Source organism: Leptopilina heterotoma, unplaced genomic scaffold (assembly GCF_015476425.1).
Source record: "Leptopilina heterotoma isolate Lh14 unplaced genomic scaffold, ASM1547642v1 Lhet_31, whole genome shotgun sequence".
In the NCBI taxonomy this organism is placed as follows: Eukaryota; Metazoa; Arthropoda; class Insecta; order Hymenoptera; family Figitidae; genus Leptopilina; species Leptopilina heterotoma.
In genome coordinates, this window is record NW_025111011.1 from 500,401 (window position 1) to 523,635 (window position 23,235).

At 26.2% G+C, this 23,235-nt stretch overlaps 1 protein-coding gene across 1 annotated transcript; it reads left to right on the top strand.

The window, feature by feature from the left end:
* Positions 1-13,833: 13,833 nt before the first annotated feature.
* On the top strand, positions 13,834-18,409 carry LOC122504681. Its single transcript, XM_043615886.1, has 7 exons — positions 13,834-14,053; positions 14,412-14,648; positions 14,749-14,877; positions 15,385-15,516; positions 15,865-16,008; positions 17,907-18,006; positions 18,283-18,409. The coding sequence occupies exons 1-7, from the start codon at positions 13,834-13,836 to the stop codon at positions 18,407-18,409; spliced, it is 1,089 nt and encodes a 362-aa protein (XP_043471821.1).
* The last annotated feature ends 4,826 nt before the right edge of the window (positions 18,410-23,235 follow it).

The following is a 23,235-nucleotide window of genomic DNA, read 5'->3' on the forward strand; positions in this document are numbered from 1 at the left end:
TTAACGGTTAGGTACCTACATAAAATTTACGAAACGAATGCCTGTTACAAATATTTAATTCTATACTGAAAAACAAATTTAATTGATTCAAATATCCATTTAATTGACTATTTTCAATTAAATATTTACTTGAATCAAATAATATTTATTGGAGTCAATTAAATGGTATTTGAACCAATAATTTCGGAATTTGAATCAAATACCATTTAACAGCATGTGACTGTTACAGAAATCAATGTTAATTTTTTCGACCACTTTTCTCTTAAAATATTAAATAAATTAAGCTAGTTTTTTGTGAATAACTCTAAAATATAATAAAGAAGAGCAGTGATGTGCAAAAGTTTTAATAATTCTAAAATAAATTATAAAAAATACTTTGAAATCGGAAAAGACGAGAAATTGATTAAAAGTGATTTTGAGAACTGATAATTTTAAAGTTATTTTTTAATAAATAATTTTAAAAATATTAAAACTTTTTCACATCACTGACCTTCTTTATGATATTTTAAAGTTATTCACAAAAAACTAGCTTAATTTATTTCATATTTTAAGAGAAAAGTGGTCGAAAAAATTAACATTGAATTCTGTAACACTCACATGCTGTTAATTGACTCCGATAAATATTATTTGATTCAATTAAATATTTAATGGATAATAGTCAATTAATCGGTTAATGAAATCAACAAAATTTTTTTTTCAGTGTATAGAATTTATTCTATTGAATTAAATTTTTAATCAACTAAATACACGGAAAGAAAAAGTCCGTCAACCATTAATGGATTAGTATATTACTTTGAGACGGGACTCTTTTTCCGTTGATGGTTACTTAACTTTACTTAACGATTGAAAACGAGTCATGGATTGATTAGAATGCCAGTATGTGACCAATTGTTTTAGATTTAATGCTGAATTGTTATCAATGGCTGTTTGAATGTTTACGAATCATTAGTGAAAGTTTGTGAAACGTTAGTTGACTCGTATTCTAAATCGGCGCTCTTCACTAGCGCATTGTTGCGCAGTGTACCGATGCGCATTTCTTCCGGTTTCTCTATAGTCCATGTGTTTTTGCTGTCTGCTATACATATCCCTATATACTATTATGTGTAATGTGAATATTTAACTTAACTAATAATTTGCAGTTGAATTGCGTCTAGAAATTGACCTTGATAAAAATATATTTTCTTTTATATTTCTCGCTAATTAAAAAGTAGTTATTAGTGCAAAATCATTTCTCACAAGTTGTGAAAAATTTTGTTATTTGGTATATAAGAACAGTTTGCTTCTAAACTTAAAGTGTTATAAGTGTGCGTTTCTACGTGTAGTTATTATAAGTGCGAAAATGTGTTGGAAAATGTGTTGGTCTAAAGCGTCTAAGAGTGTAAATAAAATATCGGAACTGTGCAACGAAAAAAATGTGTTCATTCTGTACCAAATAGTGTCTAAAATTAGGGATAATTCTGAAAGAAGTTGAATTTTTTGAATGCTTTTGATAGTCATAGAAAATTTAATAGACAGTTTTCTAAATTTTAGTGAACGAGTTTTATATATTGATGACAGTTTTCTAAATTTTGGCAAGCAACTCGTCACTGATTGTGACTCAAAGTGTGTTATCCATTCAATGATTTTGTGTCCCGTCTCAAAGTAATATACTAGTCTATTAATGATTGACGGACTTTTTCTTTCCGTGTAATATTAGGTATCATTTAGTCTAAAGGTAGGTGTCTGTAATTTAATATTATCATTATTTAAATTTATTGTTAAAAGATATTTGATCAAATTTTTTTACTTCATTTTTATTTTTAGTTATAATTTTATTTTTGTAATTAAATAAATTATTTTTATAATTTGTATAAAATGTATTTTTAAATTTGTATAATTTTTAACTTGCAAAATTGTAAGTAATATATCTTATTATTAAAAATATAATATTTACTTTTTATTATTTTTGTGAAATTTAATTAATATTTATATATATATTTTAAATAATATAAATTTATATCGTCGAAATATTATTTTACTTAATTTAATAAAAGTTTTATTCGTTATCATTTTTATTGCATACAATTATTGTCTAATGTTTATATTTTCTAAACTTGCAATAAGTAACTTTCAAACTAAAAAAAAGCGGTCAAAAAGTAACTATCGAAAAATTAAACTTGACGACCAAAAAAACCTGTTTCAGACAAAAATTCCATTCCATATTTTTTATTTTCCTGTCTTTTTCCTAATTTTCATTAAATATTTGAATACCTGAAACATTTTTATTATTCATGAAAAGAATTGAATTCATACGAAGATCTTTACAAAAATGTTTTTAAATACTTGAATTCTGTTTGGAAATTTTATGAAAATAATATTTGAAAATCATTAAACTGTAAAAAAAGAGAGTTAAATTTTAACTCCCCAGGGGATTCTATAAAAGTCGCACCTATTTGGGAGTTAAAGTGAAGGGAGTTGGATGAAGGAAGTTAAAATTTATACAGTAAAAATAAGAATCAACTCCAAAAAGGAGTTAATTAAATAATTATTTCCTTTTTGGAGTTGATTTTTAACTCGAAAAATTTTGGTCAACTCCCTAAATTTTTTACAGTGTAAATTGCAAAAAGTTTTTTAAAATAATTAAATTTTACAAAGAATTCTATTAAAATTTTTGACAGTAATTGAATGTCTGTGTGGTCTTTTTATTACATTTTAAAAAAAAAATAACTGAATTCCTAAAAAGAATTTTATTATTTATGAAAATAATTGAATTTTTGCCAAAGATTTCATTAGAATTTTTTAAAATAATGGAATTTCTAAGAATAAATTTATTACTTTTAAAAATAGTTAAATTATTCTAATGAATATTGTTATTTTTAAAAATAATTGAATTTTGCAAAGAATTTTAGTGTAATTTTCAAAAATAATTGAATTCCTGAGAAGAATTTTATTATTTTTGAAAATAATTAAAATATTGCGGAAAAGTTTATTAAAAATATTTAAAAACAATTGAATTTCTATGAAAAATTTTGTTATTTTTGAAAGTTAATTGGATTTCTCATAAGAATTTTATGAATATTATTATAAATCATTAATTTTCTCGAAATATAATAAATATTATAAAAAATTTTATTTGTTTAAATAATTGAATTCTTGTGGAAAACTTTATACAAATAAATAATTATAATTATTATTATTTCCACAAGAGTATAACTGAATTTTTCCATTAATTAATTTAAAATGATATTAAAAATAATTGAAATTCTTCAATGAGTTTTATTATTTATAAAAATAATTAAATTCATGCTTAGAATTTTATCAAAATTTTTTTAAAAAGTTGAATTTTTATGAGAAATGTTCTTATTTGTGAAAGTAATTAAATTATTGTGAAAAATAAATTGTATAAAATTTTATTAAATAATTGATTTTTTTGAAATTTTTTTGAGAATGCTATTTTTAATTAATTGAATTCTTTTGCGAAATTTCATGAAAATATTAGATATTGCAAATAATTGAGTTTCGAATATTTTTTGAAAATAATTGAGTCTGTTTAAAGAATTTGAATACAATTTTTGAAAATAGTTTTTTGATTTCTAGTATTAGTGAATTTAAAGTAGTGAACATTTTCTAAAAAAATTATTATTTATATTCTTTGTTCATAAAGTTGAATATATATAATAATTTTTTTACCTTCTCCATTCTACAGAATAATTAAAATAAAATTTTCGTAATGAAGATTATTTTTAATTTGAAAGTATCAAATAACAATTTTTGCGAAAAACAATTTTCCTCGGTCAAGAATGTTTAATTATTTTTAATTTAGAAAAGCTGATGTCAAATTTGAAATTAGTATCAAAATTTGTTAAAGTTTTAAGAATGTATTTTAATTTAATTATTTTTTTCTTTTTTTTTTGTTAAATAAATTATAGTTTCTGAAGAGGGCAGCCGCGCTGTCGAAACGTTAAACAACATTTGTTGTTTTATTTTATACACCTGACTCGGAATGATCGTTAAATTCAATGTTTATTAAATATTTTTTTTATATACTTTAAAGTTTTAAAATAGTATAAATAATTAAAAATTTAATACTAATTAGTTTTTGAGTTATGTGTCATAATAATTATTTCTTTAAAAATTACTTAAATTAAAATGACTTGAAATTGTTTAGAATAAGCAGTGCAATACAACATTTCCGCGCGGCTAATTTGGATAGTACTATAAAAATACTAATATATAAAATACAAAATAAGGAAAATAGTTATAAATAAATAAATTAATAATAAATAATTATTACTTACTCAAGGGGAGGGATTGAAGAAACATTAAATATTTTTTGTTTAATTTGATTGCATTTTGTGATAAAAAAAATATTTTTGGTGTGACATTTTGAAAGAGCTAGTGTTGAGGAGAAACGAGGCGAGAAGATTTAATATAGCAAAACCAAATTGAGACAACGCTTCTAATTTGAAGTTTTCGAGTTTGAAAGGACTTTTAAAGTCATTATCGATTGAGATAGAGAGAGAGAGAGAGAGAGAGAGAGAGAGAGAGAGAGAGAGTCGTCGACTAACCAATTTGGCCAAAATCCATACCCACAGACAAGAGAATAGTGCGAGTGTTGTTGCAGATAACTAACTAAGATGATACCTTTACTTTATGCTTCAAGTGACTGCTTACCAGTTTGTGAGGCGAATTAACGCCCATGACAAAGTTTAGAAACTGCCTTTTAGGTTGACCCACTAGCATAAAATTCGATATTGAACTATCATATTAAAATTTTGATAAATTTTCTTATCAAAAACTTTTAAATCCTATTCAATCTCTGTTTAAATGAGAAGTTCGGAAAAAAGTCCATCTTCCGTTTTTTTTCTTCCATTTTCTTATTTTCAGGTAAATAAATTACTTGCCTTTAATTTATTTTCATCTTATTACTTCCTCATAGAGGAAGTATTGTAATACCAAAATTTTTCGAGTTCGATTTTTTGACATATCTTTATGTTATTTGACCTCAGGAGTTCAAAAATGACATTTTTAAAAAATGTCATTCCGTATGTGTGTGTGTGTGTGTAAACATCACATTTTCATAAATATCTCGAAATCATGAAGAACTTATTGGATGAATTTTTTTTAAATTGTAGATCTCACCTGCGGACATAAAGTGAGAGTACTTTCTAATATATTAATAGAGTTTAACTAAATTTTTTTTTATTTTTAATTTTGCAAAAAACGTTTTTTGCCCATAACTTTAAAAAAATGTTAGGACACCTATAAATGTTTTTCCATAATTTTGTAGAGTTTTTTTAGACGCATCTTTTGAGCCCTAATTGAACATTTTTCGTTTATATTAACCGGAGTGATTAAACTTTTAAAAATCAAAAATTTTGGAAAATAAGACTTTTTTGAAAATTTTGTTGAAAAACGTAGAAGTAACTTTAAAATTATCGTTATCAACTTGTAGAGCATTAAAAAACGCTTCGATTGACCTATTTTTGAACCTAATTCGATAATAAATTTTGAAATTATTGGTATTTTAAAAACCAAAAATTGTGAAAAATGACATTTTTTCAACTTTTTTGTTTGAAAATTTTTGTTTAACTATTAAATTATTGTAACTATCTTGTAGGGTATTTAATAATACATTGATTGACTCAAAATTCAATCACTTTTACCATATTTATAAAAAGTTATTCATATATTTCTATTATTTTTATCTCCATGAGGAAGTAAAGTGTTCATGAAATGAGCACCAAAATTATAAAAAAAATATACAACTTGGCAGCGGTTTTTATTTTAATTCTTTTTCACTTCAGTTAATTTTGTTTATTTAATTTACTTTACTTTAATTTATTTTATTTCGCTTTTATTTTAATATATATTTTTTGCTTGAATTTTATTTTATTTGTGCTTAATAAATGAGAGAGGGGATTAATTTCGGTAATAACGAAAATTGTTGAGTATATTTATATATGTATATTTATATTACCCACATAATCAATAAATTCTGAATGAATTTTAATTTACGAGTTGGTAAAGGATTAAGTGAACGGTCGTTGAATGCAATTCTATAGAGTGGGTTAAAGTCACACCTGGTACTCTTAAAATATGACTTATGGGCCACACGTTACTTGGCTTTCGAAGGAGGCAATTCGCAGTGAAGTCTCTTAAATGGTCCACTCCTATAGTTGCATTTCACTTCAAAATTAGTGAGAAATGCAGAAATTTACTGCCACTGCAGACTGGACTGTTCGCTTCGTTTTCTAATGGTGGTAATTTTATTGTTTCTAAATTGGGAAAATTTCTTTGCATTCTCTTTGGATACCATTTTTATTATTAGATTTAAAAAATTTAATTATTTAAATGAAAAAGTAAATAATTTATTGAATAATTGAATCCTTAAGAATAATTTTATTACTCTTGAAAATAATTAAATTTCTGCAATAATTTCTAACTTCTCTAAAATTAAATTTTTTTCTAGTGTTTTTAACTAAAATTTTTCAATAAATCCGTTATTTTTAATAATTTAAAAAAAAAGTTCTTTGAGAATTTTCAAATTCATTCGTTTACAATTCAATTTTACAAAATTTCAATTATTTGGAAATTCTGCAAATTAAATATAATATATTGAAAAATAACACACTAAAAAAAAAGTTTTACTTTCAGCCTGTTTTCGAGGCTGAATTTAAGGTGTAAACGGAGTCAGACTTTTTTTTTCCTGTGAAAAACTTGAAATAATTTCAATAAAAATCCTATTAAACTTTTAAAAAGAATTAATTCTACAGAATTGTTTGTCAAAAATATGAAAAATTAAGAATTTTAATGATTTTAGTTTGAAACTTTTTCAAAATTTAATTATTTATAATTAAATGTTAAATGTAATTAAAAGTTATAATGCTTTTAATATTTTATTATAATCTAAAATTTTAACTGAAATTCATTTTTGAAACCATTTTTATTAGTAAATTCTACGAGAATTCAATTATATAAATACAAAAATAAATAATTTATTAATTTCAATGTTTCTTGAAATTAAATTCTCATAAAAAATGTTATCAACAAATTTTTTAAATCATTAAATTCTGAGGACGAATTTTAATAAAATTTTTAAGAATAATTACATTTTTCGAGGAATTTGATTAAAATTGCATTAAAAATAATTGAAATTCTGCAAAATGAGTTTTATTATTTATGAAAATAATTGAATTCCTAAAAGAATTTTATTATTTATAAAAATAATTGAATCCCTGTAAAAATGTCATTATTTATGAAAATAATTGAATTATTGCGAAGAGATTCATAAAGAAAATTTGTAAATAATTGAATTCCTGTAAAAAATTTTATTATTTATGAAAATAATTGAATGTTTGCGTAGAATTTTATTTAAATTTTTTTTAATAATCGAATTCTTTTGGAAAATTTTATTGAAATAGTAGATATTGAAAATCATTGAATTTTAGAAAACTTTTGAAAATTTTCAAAAAAAATTTAAATTTTTCATAGAATAGCTAAATTTGTTGATTTTTTACAAATCATTGACTTTGGTATTTTATTTAAAGTAAAATTTCATTCATAGTTAAAAATAACACCAAATTCTGGTGTTATTTTAACACTTCACGTTTTACTGTGACACTGTAAAAAACAAGTCTTATATTTTAAGCTTGATTTTGACTACAACAACTTACATTAATCCAAATATTGACTAAACTTAAGATTAGAAAATTGATTTGAAGACCTATATAGTTGTCTTATTTTTATTTTAACCCCAAAAATGAGTTGAATATATTAAAAAACACGTTTTAGCTGTAAGTCCTTAAAGACTTTGTTTTTAAAGTGAACATAGAATGAAAAAAATGATTCCTTCCCAAAAGGTAAAAGAAAATCTATTTAATAAAAAAATTCAAATAGAAAATTGTCGAGAGTTATTTCAATTTGGAAGAATGAGAAAGAGAGAGAGAGAGAGAGGGGGGGTGAAGGGGGGAAGTATAATACTGAAATGCACTTAAATGAAAATAAAAAGTCAATTACGTTTTATCTTGGAAGATTTCTCAGCTAAGTCTTGTGGCACAGCGTGTGGAGGTGGAAGTTGGAAGGCAGTATATAGGAATTGGCGTCGTCGTAGGAAGCCTTGCGAGTTTACAAGGTTCCGACGAAAATGTCGCCTCTTAAGTGCAGATAGGGATCGGTAGGGTAATAAAAGTGCCCTCCATTAACTCGTCCAACGAAAGGAACTGGATTTTACTCTCCTGCGTTATACCCCAACGTCGAGAGTTGCAGTTGCGCGACAAAGATACAAAGCTTTGTCTATAGTGTATATGAGTTAGAATTGAACACATAGGTTCACATAGTATACATATATATAGTATCTTACTTGGGTATACCTTGGAAGGATTAGCCCAAAGTCCGGGGGGCTTTAGCGGATTGGTTAGAATCATGTAGTGACTTGAGCCTTGGCTGAAGGTGGGTTCCTTGACTTCTTGGCCGAGATTAGTTTTAGTTATAGATAACACTATAGTCCGAATCTATTTTCTTCCTCTATTTTCGAATCATTCCCTCTTATAATGTAACGAGTCTTTTTTCATTTGCATAATTTTTACTGTCGACTTGTGGAAAATGATTATTTATTTACTGAGTCAGTTTTTCTAAGGATATCAATAAATTGCGACAAAAAACGATTCGTGATATCCTTAGAAAAACTGTGGAATTTTCAGTAAATATTTACTGAATTTACTAAATATTTACTGAACTTGGTAAATATTTACTGAACTTACTACATAAATTACTAAAATGACTGATTGATAATGTCTTTTACTACTGAAACGTCTGGCTATACGTTCTTTTTACTACTGAAACTTTTACTACAAAATTGATATCATTTTGTTTCACTCTAAAGATCTTTTACCACTGAAGCGTAAAAAAATTTAGAATATATAAGAATTAATTTCCCTAATTAACCCTTTAACGCATGCGGGGCATATACCCACATAACACATAATATTGCAGCAATATTGCTGCAACATTGTAGTGCAACATTCGGAATATTATAACTTAACATTGCTGTAATGTTGCAGAAATGTTGCTATGTCCGACTTAATGAACATTCCAGGTAAACATTCCAGGAATATTACAAATTAATATTCAAAAAAGTTCTTTTAAAGTTACTCGAACATTTTCTAGTAATGTTTCTCAAATATCCCTTTGAATGTTGCAGAAATATTTCCATGGAACATTTTAGCAATATTTAAAAAATATCAATAACTACAAAGGAATTTTAATTTCAGGAAATGGTTATTTATTGTCCTAAAAAATAATGCACGCGGAAATACTTCGTATAAACTGTTTAGAGTTTTTCTTGGATATATTTTGACGTGAGAGCAAAAAATAAAAAAAATAAAAGAATAAATAAAATAAATAATAAATAAAAAATAATAAATAATAAATAAAAACACTCCTTATAAATATAGTAATTGGAATTATGTTAAAGATTTCATATTTATTTATAATTAAAATTATATGTTGTTGATCATTGTAACAATAATAATAAATCACAATAATAAATCTCTATGTAACTGTCTTATAATTATGTAGATATTTATAATAGAAAAATATAAAAGTATATTACAGGTATTTTACCGAATGAAAAAAATGTAAGAAAATCCATTTGCTAAAAAAACTCTTAGTAATTACCTATGTGTTTAATGTCATGTAAATATTTCCGGAAGTAAAATGACGAAAAATTCCCTATACAATATTCAATGGAATTTTAGAGAGTTTTTGGGAATTCTGGTGGAAATTTTATGGAGAATATACTTCCAATAGTTAACTCTATAAGTTTCCAGAAATATTTTCACAGATAGAATTCTAATGTATAAAACAATTTTGAAAGATGGTGATGATAATTTCAAACCATTTATAACAATTTATGTTATGTGGAGTAAAGGGAACACTGCAGATTTCATGTTGTTAGTAGGAATTTTCCAAAATTTTGTTTCTAATTCTGATAATTTCCAACAGCTTAATTCATTATTAGTTTCAATTATTTCATGAACATTATAGTCGTTTGAAGAACATGGAGTTTCATAAAGGTCTCCCAATGACAAGCACTTCTTTCCGATAAAATAGACATTGTTTTTTTCAGATTCTACAATATTCAATATGTTTGAGATAGAGCCATCTTTAAAAAGGACGCAATTATCTCTCATGCCATCACAGTTAATGTGAAATGATCCATAATTAAGTGTTTTATACTGTCGAGTAATTTTTAAATTGTCGTTCATTAAAGGACCATCGTAATGTGAATGTTTTAATGTAATATTATTTTTGGTTTGCGGTTTGTTCATCTTCTCCGATGCCTCTAGTTCAACGTACCTTCTGCTTAATTGCTGTAAAGGTTGACTGTTTTTTCTTAGCTTTCTTTTAATACTTGTCATGAAATTTTCAAACTTGAATGCAGAAAATCTGTCTACATGGCCATTAGTTTCAACATCTTTACAAAGGTGAAGTAAATTGTGGAAATTATAGGACATGAATTCTTTTCCGTATATGACTTGGAAAGTTTGAAGAAAATATTCAATTAGCTCCTGAGCGTAGGTGATGTTTTCTTGACATCTTGAGAAAATAGGGCTTACTAAAATTAACATTGACACATGCAGAGACATGAAATTTTCAAACATATTTTTTGGCAAAATATTTTTTAGCACAATTGGTCCACAATACAATAAAAAATTTCTGAACTCTGTGGCTTTCCAAAATTTTACATCCCTTAATGATCTCGGTCGTCTACAAAAATCAGTTGGTTGACTTTTTCTCAATTGCATTAACTTTATCGAGATTTTATCAATTTTATCCTGATTAAGTCTTACATTAGGTGGACCCCAAATCCACAACAAGATAATTTTTTTCATAATTCCCAACAATACTAGGTGCATATAATCAATAAGCACATTAGAAACAGCTCCAAATCGAGGAATTTCAGTCAAAATCGTTGCTTTATTTTTTTGATAAGTTCCTAAATAGGCATTCTTGGCAAATTCTTTGTCAGTCCTTTCAGCAAAAGGCCCTATTCCTGGGAAGCAAACACGACGCTTTTTTCTCTTATTCCTTCTCCATTGATTGGGTTGAATACCTTCTCCTTTAACTTTACATTTCGGACAACAATCATATCCTGTGTGACCTTTGACATTTAAGGCAAAACTTTTCGCTGGAGCATCACAAATCAAAGAAATATTTACTTGAATAATACGATCTTCGACAGGTATTCCATTTTTACAATATAATTTTGCTTCTTCTACGAATCTTGATAAAAATTCATTTGCATTTTTAGGATGATGACACGCTGCATAAGCTCCAATCAAATGAACATTTTCTGATGTCGTTTCTGAACATAAAATTAACCACAATGCAATTCGAGAAGATTTGTAAATTGGTAGGCCGTCAATATTGACGAGTAAATCTAAATTTTCTTTTCTTAATTCTTTGTATTTCCAATCTTCTATAATTGAATTTAAAGCTCGCTGTAAACCTAAATAAAAATATTAAGAATTTAGATTGTTCGAATAGATTACATAGGTGTAACATGGTATAATTTGCATCATGATAAGTGATTATTTATATGACAGGGTTGCTACGATTTCAGCATTTCAAAATTCCCTGACTTTTCCAGGTTTTCCAATTTTATTAAAATAATGGATAATCCTAATTAAATTCTTTAAAGAATTTATTTTAATTTTTTTTTAAATGGAATTTCTTTAATAATTCTAATTGATAATTTTTAAAATAATTGAATTTCATCAACAATTTATTTCAAGTTTCTAGAATAATCGTATTTCTTAATAATTGAAATTAAACATTTAATGATTGAATTTTATTAAAATTTCTAAAAAATTATTGATCATGCCGAGTTTTTTAATAATTATAATTAATAATTGTACTGTAAACATTTATTAAAATTTTTGCAAAGAATAATATTAAAAGTTTTGAGAATATTAGCTTATATGTTGATAGGAAAAAAATTAAACAATATTAGGCAATAAAACTTTTATATGGTTATTAATTAATAAATTTTTTTGAATCTAACTTAAAAAATTAGTTAATGGAGTTTTTTAAAATTACAAGTGAGAATAAAAATGAAAAATTGAAAATTACGCGATTCACATACGTCAAATTAATTTTTGTAAAAAAATATTTTATAAAATTCTCTGACAATTCCAGGTTTTCAAGGTTTTCCCTGAGTGTAGCAACCCTGTATAATTATGTAAATTAAAATAAATGATTAAAAAATTTTAATTTAAAAAAATTAAAATTTATAAATAAAATATTTATAAATGTTAAAAGAAAGAAATTGCTTTTTAATTTCTCATTATTGAAAATGTTTTTCAATGCCTTCTCTTAAATTTATAGTATAGTAATTAAAAATATTATATTCAATTATAAGTAAATTAATTTATTTATTAACATAATTATTATTTTATCAAACAAAATTATATTTTATACCTAAATGAAGGTATTCTCCTCCATCAGACATAGCAACAATAGTTTCAGTTGTTTTTGGAGTTCGTAGCAGTGTTCGAGCAGTGCGTGGTAATAAATAAGTAGTAAATAGCGATAGAATCACAAGTAATGCGGTTACAGCGACATGAGGAATGTTAAACAATAGGGCCCAATTAATCAAAGCAGTTTTAAATTTATTGCTCTTGCCTTCATGCATTTTCTCTTCACTTTCTTCTTCAAAGCAATCAGAATCCGAGTCCAGGCTGAAATTTTTCTCAGAATCGCTATCTGATATGTTAAAAAACTCTTCATCTTCGAAGTCAAAATCTATTGAGTAATCCGAATCTTCACAGTCAGTACTATTTGTATCATATTGTTTTTCTTCATCTGCTTTAACTGAATATTCCGTTGTATCTAAATCGTAGTGTGCGAGATCATTATCAGAATCAGACGATATTTTAGAATAATTATCAGGATTATAGATTTCGGAAAGGGATTCATCATCAGTAGTATTATCCTCCTTAGATATTTCAGCGTTAATAATATCATTGTTTAGATTTAAAGAATTCGTGTCATTGTAGTTTCGTTCTATCGGAAAATCTTCAAAAGAACATTTTTGCATCTCCAAAGTTGTTTGACGATGACGTAATCGTCGAAGATGTCTGTTCGAATAACATCCGGTCTCACTTATTTTAGGCATAATTATTGTACAAATGAAGTCAAAACTTTGATGATATACAATCTACAAAAAATTCAACAAATTAAAACCGCACGCCATTAATAACACGATACGAAAAATATAATATTTTAATTACTATTTTTCAGATTATTTTTCTTGAATATATAATCGAATTGAGTAAATTATTTATTACTGATAATGAGAAAAACAATAACCAAATAAATTTAGAAAAAGAGCATTATAAAACTAATATAAACTTCACTTACTTTTTTGCAATATGAAAATTGTGTTGACGAAATTTTAATATACTTAACATTTAACACTATCAATAAATAATACTTTTAGAAATAATTTAAATTATTTTCATTGTTTAAATACATGTACATATTGAATAAATTTACAAACGTAATAATCTGTAAACAATCTGTAAATGTTACGTATAATTAAACAAAATTTTGTTAGTTACCAATCAACAAAGACGCTCCATGGAAACGGAACTTGTTTTTTATTCAAAACAATTGTCAATTATTATGTCAAAATAAAATTCAATCACGAGAAATTGGTTAACCGCTAAGGAAAGATTATTAAGTATGAATAAGAATTTTTATTGAAATACGAACCTCTAATTTATCAAATATATTGCTAATTCTTTCATTAAAAAATAATTTAAAATGTATATGATTATAATTTTAGAAATGCCAACCGAAAATCTGCCGTTCTCAATAGTTGAACTGAAAGATGGTGTCGTGTTAATTCCAACAAAATGGATTTTTTCTCCAGACAACAATAATGAATTTGTTTGTTATTATCCGCCAATACAAAATACCCTAAAAGTCAATGCAATGGTCTCGAAGTTGGTTGATCCAGAATTGACGTGGAAGCAATATACTGTTTTAAAATACTTAAAGAAAACAAGTAACATCTAACAAAGAATTATTTTAATTATTAAATTATCAAGGTTTTATTAAAACTAAATCAGATTTTATTTATACACTGCTATAGTATTTCCAATTTGGAAATTTACGTCTCATATTCACAAGTTTTTTCCTTTAGTAAATGTTTTACTTAATCTTACTTTACCATTTATTTATTCCTTCTTTAAATCAATTTCAAGACAAATTTATTTTTAAACTGGATATTTATTATATTATACTTAAAATAATTACATATTGAGAAAAAGATCCACTTCTTTATAAAAAATTAATTTTATTAAGATTTTGAAAATAAAGTAAAAAAATTATAGGAACTGAATTATTATAATTTTGACAATTAGGCACTTTGGAGAAAGGAAAGGAGAAGTTATTAGAGTCCTTGTTATTGTCTGAAATAGACAGTGAGAATGCGGAAGATTACGCAAATAATTATAAAAGGTCCAGACAAATTCGAGCAAAAGTGAATTCATTGGCGGAAAATGACGAAGTAAATGAATATAAAGCGAAGAAACAAAAAACCATTGAATCAACCCAACTACCAAATCAAAATGACACAGATAATATTGGTGAAATTTCAAGTAAATTAAAAAATGATCAATTATAAGTTCAATAATGATTCAATGACGGATAAAACTTGAATTAACCATGTAATTATGTTTATTTTATATATTGGTGTAGCATGTCCTTCCCCTGAAACTAAGCGAAAACCAAAAATAAGAGAAATTAAAACAATGCAAGAAAAAATCCAACTTCCACTACCACCATCAAAAAGACCTAGAATTAATAGTGAGGTTAAAAATATTTCAGGTAAAATATCAAATTAAAAGGATAAGAGTTAACAATAATAATTAAATTTATTAAATATAAAAATAACACTACTAAATTAAATTAATTATTTCATTACGAAATTAAATTTGAAATATTATTTTATTTTATAAATCAAATTTAAAAATTAAATTAAGTATTTCAATCATGCTTCATTTTTTTATTCCTAAAAACTATTTACTTAAAAATTTAATTTATTTAATATTTGTTTCTGTTTAATAATCAAAATTTATTTCTTTAAAAAAACCTGTTTTCTACATACATTTAATTAATATTGCTGTGATATTTTAAAAGATTTTATATACTAGAAAAAAATAATTTTGAGCTGACACTTTTCCAAAGAATATCTCCTTGAAATAAATAAAATATCTAAATTAACTACATTGAATGAGTATATTTCAAATTTTTAAAAATTATATAATATTTTTTTGGACCTTTTTAAATTTACTACTTTTTATTTTAACTTATCAAAACCTTTTTTAAATAAAGATGCAAGTGCGCAAACTCAACAAGCTTCGCCAACGTCGGTGACTGGAGAGAAAAGTATCTATGTTTCTTCAAAACATGAAGTGAAAAAGATCGAAAGCATGGCAACTCCTAATCGCCAAGGCCAAAACTCTGGTATTATACAAAGATTATGAAAAATATTCATTTTATCTTCATACAATTTTTGTATTCCACATGAAGAAGTTTCCGGAAAACACTTTGGAATCCCTTACGTGTTGTTTCTGGGGATTTGATTCCCAAGAAGTTTTTTAGAAAATTTCCACGTGGGATTTAAAAAATTTAATTTTTAGTATAATAATTTACTAAATAGAACAAACATTTTAATATATTTCATACTAACTTAGTATTTAAATGTGAGTTAATTTTTTTCCAAAGAATACCTACTTACGAAAAAATTTAAATGAATTAAAATTAAGATTACAAACTCTGTTTTAATATTGCAATCAATTTTTTTACATAAAGTTATAAGTGAAGAATTTCAACCATCTGCGTCAACGAATCACGAAAAAAGTAGTCATGTTTACTCGAAGCGCTCAAAGGACGAAAGAGATAGCGAAACATTGGACGATACTACTGAAAACTTCGATCACATAGAACAAATTCCTGGTAACGCGAAAATTATAAAAAACATATTTTCCGACATGAATTTCGAGGGAAATCAAATTTGAATATCCTCGGGAAATTAATTAAATTAAATTAAATCTGTGAATTTTTCACAGATATTCCCAAAAAAAATTATCACAGTTTTCGAGAATATTATCACTTACGAATTCACGTTTTACTTTTTCAATATAAATTTTGCACATATTTTTGTAATCTTACTAGAAAGAAGTAAATTTTAGCTGACAGTTTTCTACGGAATATTTACTTGAAAAAAGTAAAATTCGAATTTAATATAAGTCAAAAAATTTAGTTTCCTTAAAATAAAAAAAAATTTTCCTTTTTTACACTTCTTTTTAGTTCTTTTATTTCATATTTTGACTGACTCTATTATAACAGTGCAAACTTATTTTATCTAAAGGTGCAAGTGCACAAATTGATCCTTTTCCGACAACGTCATCAAGTCATGAAAAAAGAAGCTATGGTTCCTCTAAATGTATAGAGAAGAAGAAAGAAAGTACAAGAAAATTCGAAAACTGTCTTGCAAGTCTTAATTACCAAGACAGAAAATCTGGTATTTCAATGATTAAAAAAAATTTCTATTTACGTGAAGAAAATAATTTAAGAGGGGAACCATTGAAATTTTAACTAATTGAAATTATTGCCGTTAAGAGGTGTCAATTTTTTTCTTGCATTATTTAGAGTCTAAAAATGTTATATATAATTAAAATTGAAAATAATTTTTATTGTCCATTTGGAAATTTTATTGTTTGAAAAGGTTAAAATTCTTTAAGTTCCATAGGATTAGTTGTTCAGAATCATAAAAAGTATGTAAAAAATTCATAAAAAATAATAATTCTTATTTTTTGAAAATTTTAAGCCTTATTCAAGAAATTGTTAACAAACTAGTTGTTTTTAAATTATTCGAAGTTTTTTATAATTTTAATAGTAGTATTGATTATTGACAAATGAAACTGTTCACCCCTAAAGAACATTAACTTTAATGGGTTAAAATTTCATCAGTCGATCCCCTTAAAAATATCCATTTTATTAGAGAAATTAAAAGAAATTATCGAGTTACAAGATTTTTTATAAAGTAGGTAATATATTTATTTAAATTCGGATGACTTAAATAATTAAAAATATTCACTGAAAGTAAATTTAGGGATAGTAATAATCATCTGCTTTTTGACTAAAAATATATTAAAAAAACTAAATGTACTAAAACTTAAGAAACTATTATATACTTTAGGTCTAACCTATGAAGAACTTTCATTGGACAAATTGAATGAAATCATACTATTGTTAAGGGAACTAAAAATACAGCCCCGAAATAAGTTTGGTTCAACAAACATCACCCGATCCTTTTTTGACTCTGATGAGTGCCCGAAATTGCCCATTTCTTCACAATCTGAACTTGATAAAGCTTGCAAAAAATTAGAAAAAAAATCTCTGAAACTTAAACTGGTAAGAAAATTTTCTAAGAGTTAAGATTTTTTTAAAAAAAGTATCGGTCATTATTAAAAATGACTTTAATTTTAATAATAATACTAAAGGGAATTAATAACAGCAGATATGATTCATTTTAATTACAATAGATAAAACAGTTCAAAAAAGTCATTTAAAAAAATATTTCAGATCGAAGCTTTGGGATCTATTGGTGGACGAGGTGTGAATAGCGTAATAGCTAACATTTGTATAAAATTATTTACCAATTCACTAGCTAAGCAATATAGTTGGTCAGGGAGAAACAAAACAAAAATGTCTTTAGATGAAACGATTTTCACAGACATTATTATAAGTAAGTGTAGAACACAATAAGTTTCAATTCAGATTTATAGAGAAATTTGAAAAACAATTAATAATAGACATAAAGAAATAGTAAAGATTTCCCTTCTTCTTAGATAGTGTCAAAGTTACCTTTCCGTCAGAAACATCAGAAAATATCAAGATTGCAGGATCAAAGTGGTTAGCTCAAGCTAAAACCAGGTTCGACAGAGAAACGTAAGCAATATAATTTTAGGCTTTTTGCAAAAAATGTTTAATGTTAGCCTTTAACGTTTAATATCCCGTGCAGAAATTGCAGTAACCGGGCAAATTGGGCTCCGGCCGGTTTTATTGATTCAACCCGGTTTGGAAATGCCCTGTCTGGACTTGGCCAGGGTACTGTCAAAATTTCTACACGGGATTAGGTAACGTTATTTGGGGAAATTTTTCAATACCTTTTTCGATAGAGAAATAAAAAGTGATACATACATATATTGACTTTCTTTTGAACAGAGCAAAGAGAAATTCAAGAATTAATGATTCAGAAGAAGACAATAATGAAAATAAAACTCCTGAAGACGATATTGATGAAAATGAAGGCGACAGAGACGATGCTGATGACGAGGAAGAGAATATTTGATTATCAAAAAACACTTTTTTATTTTATTTTAAATATTTTTCTTATAGTTATCGCATTAATTATCAAAAGACAATTATTTTTTAAAAATATTTTTCTCATTATTTCAATTATTATTTTGTAATTGATTCCTCGAAAATAATAATAAAATTAGTTTCAAGTACGTTTCATTATTTCACTATACGTTTTTTCACCTTATTACTTATTATAATATTTTAATCTTACTTGTTTAATTTACTGCTGTTCGAATTGCACAATTTTTTATAAATTTATAATATTCTAAGTTTTTTTATTGTTCCTGAAAGTTTCTTACAACGTTGCGGAATTCAATTTTTAAATATTAGAGAAAAGTTTCATAGAAATATTTCTGTAACATTCAAAATAACATTTGAGCAACATTACTTAAAAATGTTCGAGTAACTTTAAAATAAGTTTTTCAAATATTATTTTGTAATATTCCTGGAACGTTTAACTGGAATATTTATTAAGTCGGACATAGCAACTTCACTGCAACATTATAGCAATGTTAAATTAGAATATTCCGAATGTTACAATACAATATTGCAGCAATATTGCTGCAATATTATGTGTTATGTGGGTATATGTCCCACTTACAAAAACCACTGTAAATTTTTTAAATATTAATATTTTTTAATCGGGTTTGACTTCATTTCTTCAAAATCGGTCAAAGTACAAAAAAAAATAAAAGTAAACTATAAAAAAAAATCTGTCCGCGCAAGCGCGGACACATTCTCATCCGCGCTTCGCGCGGGGGCTCGCTTCGCTCGCAACTTTCAGCGCGCCTCGGGGCGCGCGATTATTGATCGTCGCGCTTCGCGCTCCGGCGATTATTTCGCACGTCGCGCTTCGCGCTCCGTGTGTTGTTGCGCGCTTCGCGCGCAAATGGATCGCTTCGCTCGCCGGGGTCTGCAATTGTTGTGCATTATTAATGTTCTTGTTTCCTTTTATATGTTTCATAAAACAGTTTTTTTTTTCTTAAAGTTACTACGACTTTAAGGATTACATTCTCATCACATGTTTTAGTTTGCTGATGATTGCGAAATAAAGTGGATTTAAATGTATATTTTTGGTCTTGATGATTTAAATTGTAAAGTTATTTTTAATTATACTAACTCTGTTAGTAAAAACATGATTTGCAGAAGCAGCTAAAATATTTTTAAAGAATTAGTATCAAATTTTTTGTGTAGTGTAGACCGGAGCGTAATGACTAACTTTTCACTCTTTGTTTATTTACTCAGACATTTTTGTTTTAATTAAGTGTTTATCTCCTAGAAAAGTTACTCTGGTATATTACTTTCTCATGTGATGAGAATGTAAAAAACCATTTCCAACAAGATAGGACCAAAAATTGAAATGTAAAAAGGGGTCACACCAGCACAACTGTATTAAAAAAATTTCATTGATTTTCTAAAATGTTATATCTTTTATGAATATATTTTAGTTATAACATTTTAGAAAACCAATAAAATTTTTTTAACCCAGTTGACCTCGCCTGACCCAAAAACTTAAAAAAAAATTAAGTTTCTATGAAAAAATGTTGTAGAGAAAAGTTGTTTGTATTTTTCTAATCGAAAGTAATATAAAATTAAAAATAATGAAATTTGAAAAAATTGAATTTTCAAAATTTTGAAACTACTGTAGTTTATGTAGTTTTCAACGAAAATAGATGGCTAACGAACTCGATCTGTATTTTAACAGTAACTTTGTGCATGCAAAGTTGAAAGTTGATACAATAAGTTTTTCAAAAGTTATCGTGGCGACAACATTGTGTCTACAGACAGACACGAAGACAGACATACGGACAGACACTTTTTTTAGACCATGTTTTTCGGACTCAGGGGACCCCAAAACGTCGAGATTTCATGAAATTAGCGAAAGTCAATTTTCGAACAAAACTAATACTTTCTCATGTGATAATAATGTAAAAATGATTAAAAACAAAAAATATATTCAAATAGTGCAATTGAAAATAACAAAATCATATTTCGAATTTTATATCGGTTAACCAGAACTCAAAAAAAAATTTGTTTAATTTAGAAATACTAAAAAATTAAATTTTTAATAACTTTAAAAAAAAAATTTCTGAGTAATATGTAAAGCAATATTTCTAAACAATGTTGAGAGACAAAAAAAAATATTTTGATATGAAAATAAAATTTTTTAGTTCTAGATATACCGTTTGGCTAAATCTGGCCCAAATACTTAAAAAATATACCTGGCCCAAGAACTTAAAAAAAAAAAAAAAAAAATTCATAACTTTTTTGTTTTTTGTTGTACTGAAAAGTGTCTAAAGGAAAAGTTGTTTGTTTTTGCACCAAATTTAAGGAAAAAATTTAAAAAAAATATTTTTTTGAAAATTGTAAAAAATACAAAATTTTGAAAATTTCAAAATTTTGTATTTTTGTTCTTTTTTGACGAAATGGGCTGCCCAACGAACTCAGGCTTCATTTTTATGGACTAAAAAAGCACCCCAAATTGCAAGTCGATTCATTAAAATTTACTCGAGTTATCGTGACGACAAAATTTTCTACAGACAGACAGACAGACAGACAGACAGACAGACAGACAGACAGACGGACAGACACTTTTCTAAAAACCATTTTTTTGGAATCAGGGGGTCATGAAACGTAAAGATTTACCAAAATTAGACAATGCTCAAAATCGCACAAATCCAAGACTTTCTCATTTTCGATGAGAATGTAAAAAGCAAATTTTACGAAAAAATTTAAAAAAAGCAAAATTTTGGCATATTTTGAGTTCTTTTTTGTTCCTAATTTTGTATTTTTACCTAAATTTGGCATCTAAAAGAAAAAAAGGAAGGTTTCGATATGTTTTTAATGTTTTCTCATGTTTCGGCTAATGCTTCACTCACTATAAATCTCAATTTTTTGCACTTTTTTGGAAAAAAATTTTTTTAATTTGTATAAAAGATGCAATTGTCGATTCTAATGTTAAGAAAGGTGTATTAGCATAATGTGAACTAATTTTTATTAACAAGGCCCCAATATGACAAATTTTCTACTGAAGAGAAGGCCGACAAAAAGTCCAAAAAAAGCAATAAATAGCAAATTTAAAAAAAAAAAAAAATTCATAACTTTTTTGTTTTTTGTTGTACTGAAAAGTGTCTAAAGGAAAAGTTGTTTGTTTTTGCACCAAATTTAAGGAAAAAATTTAAAAAAAATATTTTTTTGAAAATTGTAAAAAATACAAAATTTTGAAAATTTCAAAATTTTGTATTTTTGTTCTTTTTTGACGAAATGGGCTGCCCAACGAACTCAGGCTTCATTTTTATGGACTAAAAAAGCACCCCAAATTGCAAGTCGATTCATTAAAATTTACTCGAGTTATCGTGACGACAAAATTTTCTACAGACAGACAGACAGACAGACAGACAGACAGACGGACAGACACTTTTCTAAAAACCATTTTTTTGGAATCAGGGGGTCATGAAACGTAAAGATTTACCAAAATTAGACAATGCTCAAAATCGCACAAATCCAAGACTTTCTCATTTTTGATGAGAATGTAAAAATTTTTTTAATATAAAAAACAATAAAAAGTTTATGCAAATAGAAAAAATTGTTTTAAAAAGTACGTTAACTCATAAACAGGCGCTAGTGTCAAAACAAATTTTTGAAGCACACTATCTTTTGAACCAATGAATACAATTATGGTCCAAATTTTAAAAAATTTGCAAAAATTTAAAAATGGCGTATTCAAGATTGCGCCTAAGACGAAGAACAAATATCTTACATTACCCGAACAGTAAAAAAATTGATAAAAAAAAGTTTCTTATGGTTTTCAAAATCGCTGATTATAAATTTGATGTCAAATTGACAATTTGACTGTTGACAGCTGTCAAACAAACTGTCAACTTTCATTAGAAGTAATTTATTTTTTATAAAAATGAATGATGACCGTAAAAGGGTTTTCGGGGTCGCTGATAACGAATTTGATGACAAACTGACAAATTGACAGTTGACAGCTGTCAAACCAACTGTCAACTTTTATGAGGATTTATTTTTTGTGAAAGTGTCCATAAAAGGGTTTTCGGGGTCAAAACAACTTAACTTTTATAAGAAGTGATTTTGTTTTTGATAAAAATTACCGTAAAAGACTTTTTTTGGTGGCTGATTATGGAATTAGTGTCATAAACACAATTTGACAATTGACAGCTATCAACTGTGAAATTGTGATTCTGACACTAGATTTGTAATCAGCGACCCCAAAATCCCTTTCATGGTTATTTAAAAAAAAAACAAATTACTTTTATAAAAGTTGACATTTGCTTTGACAGCTGTCAACTGTCAAATTGTGTTTATAACACTAAATTCGTAATCAGCGACCCCTAAAACCCATTTATGGACAATTTTATCAAAAACAAATCCTCATAAAAGTTGATAGTTGGTTTGACAGCTGTCAACTGTCAAATTGTCAATTGAACACCAAATTCGAAATCAGAAACTGTAAAAACACTTTTTTAAACACTTTTATATAAACAAGATTACTTTTATAAAAGTTGACAGTTGCTTTGACAGCTTCATTACTGAAAGTTAAGCATTGAAATTACAATTGTTAAATAGAAACTATTTTTACTACTAAAACTATACCTATCAAAATTGGGAGCGTTCACAAATGATGTCACGCAATTTTTCGGGATTTTTGACACCCCCCTCTCTCCCCCCTGTCACGCAATTTCATGCAATTTCACATGTAAAAATACATTATGTCACGTTTAGTAGAGACCCCCCTCCCCCCAAAAACGTGACATCATTTATGATCGCTCCCATTGTCTGACTAAAAAGTAC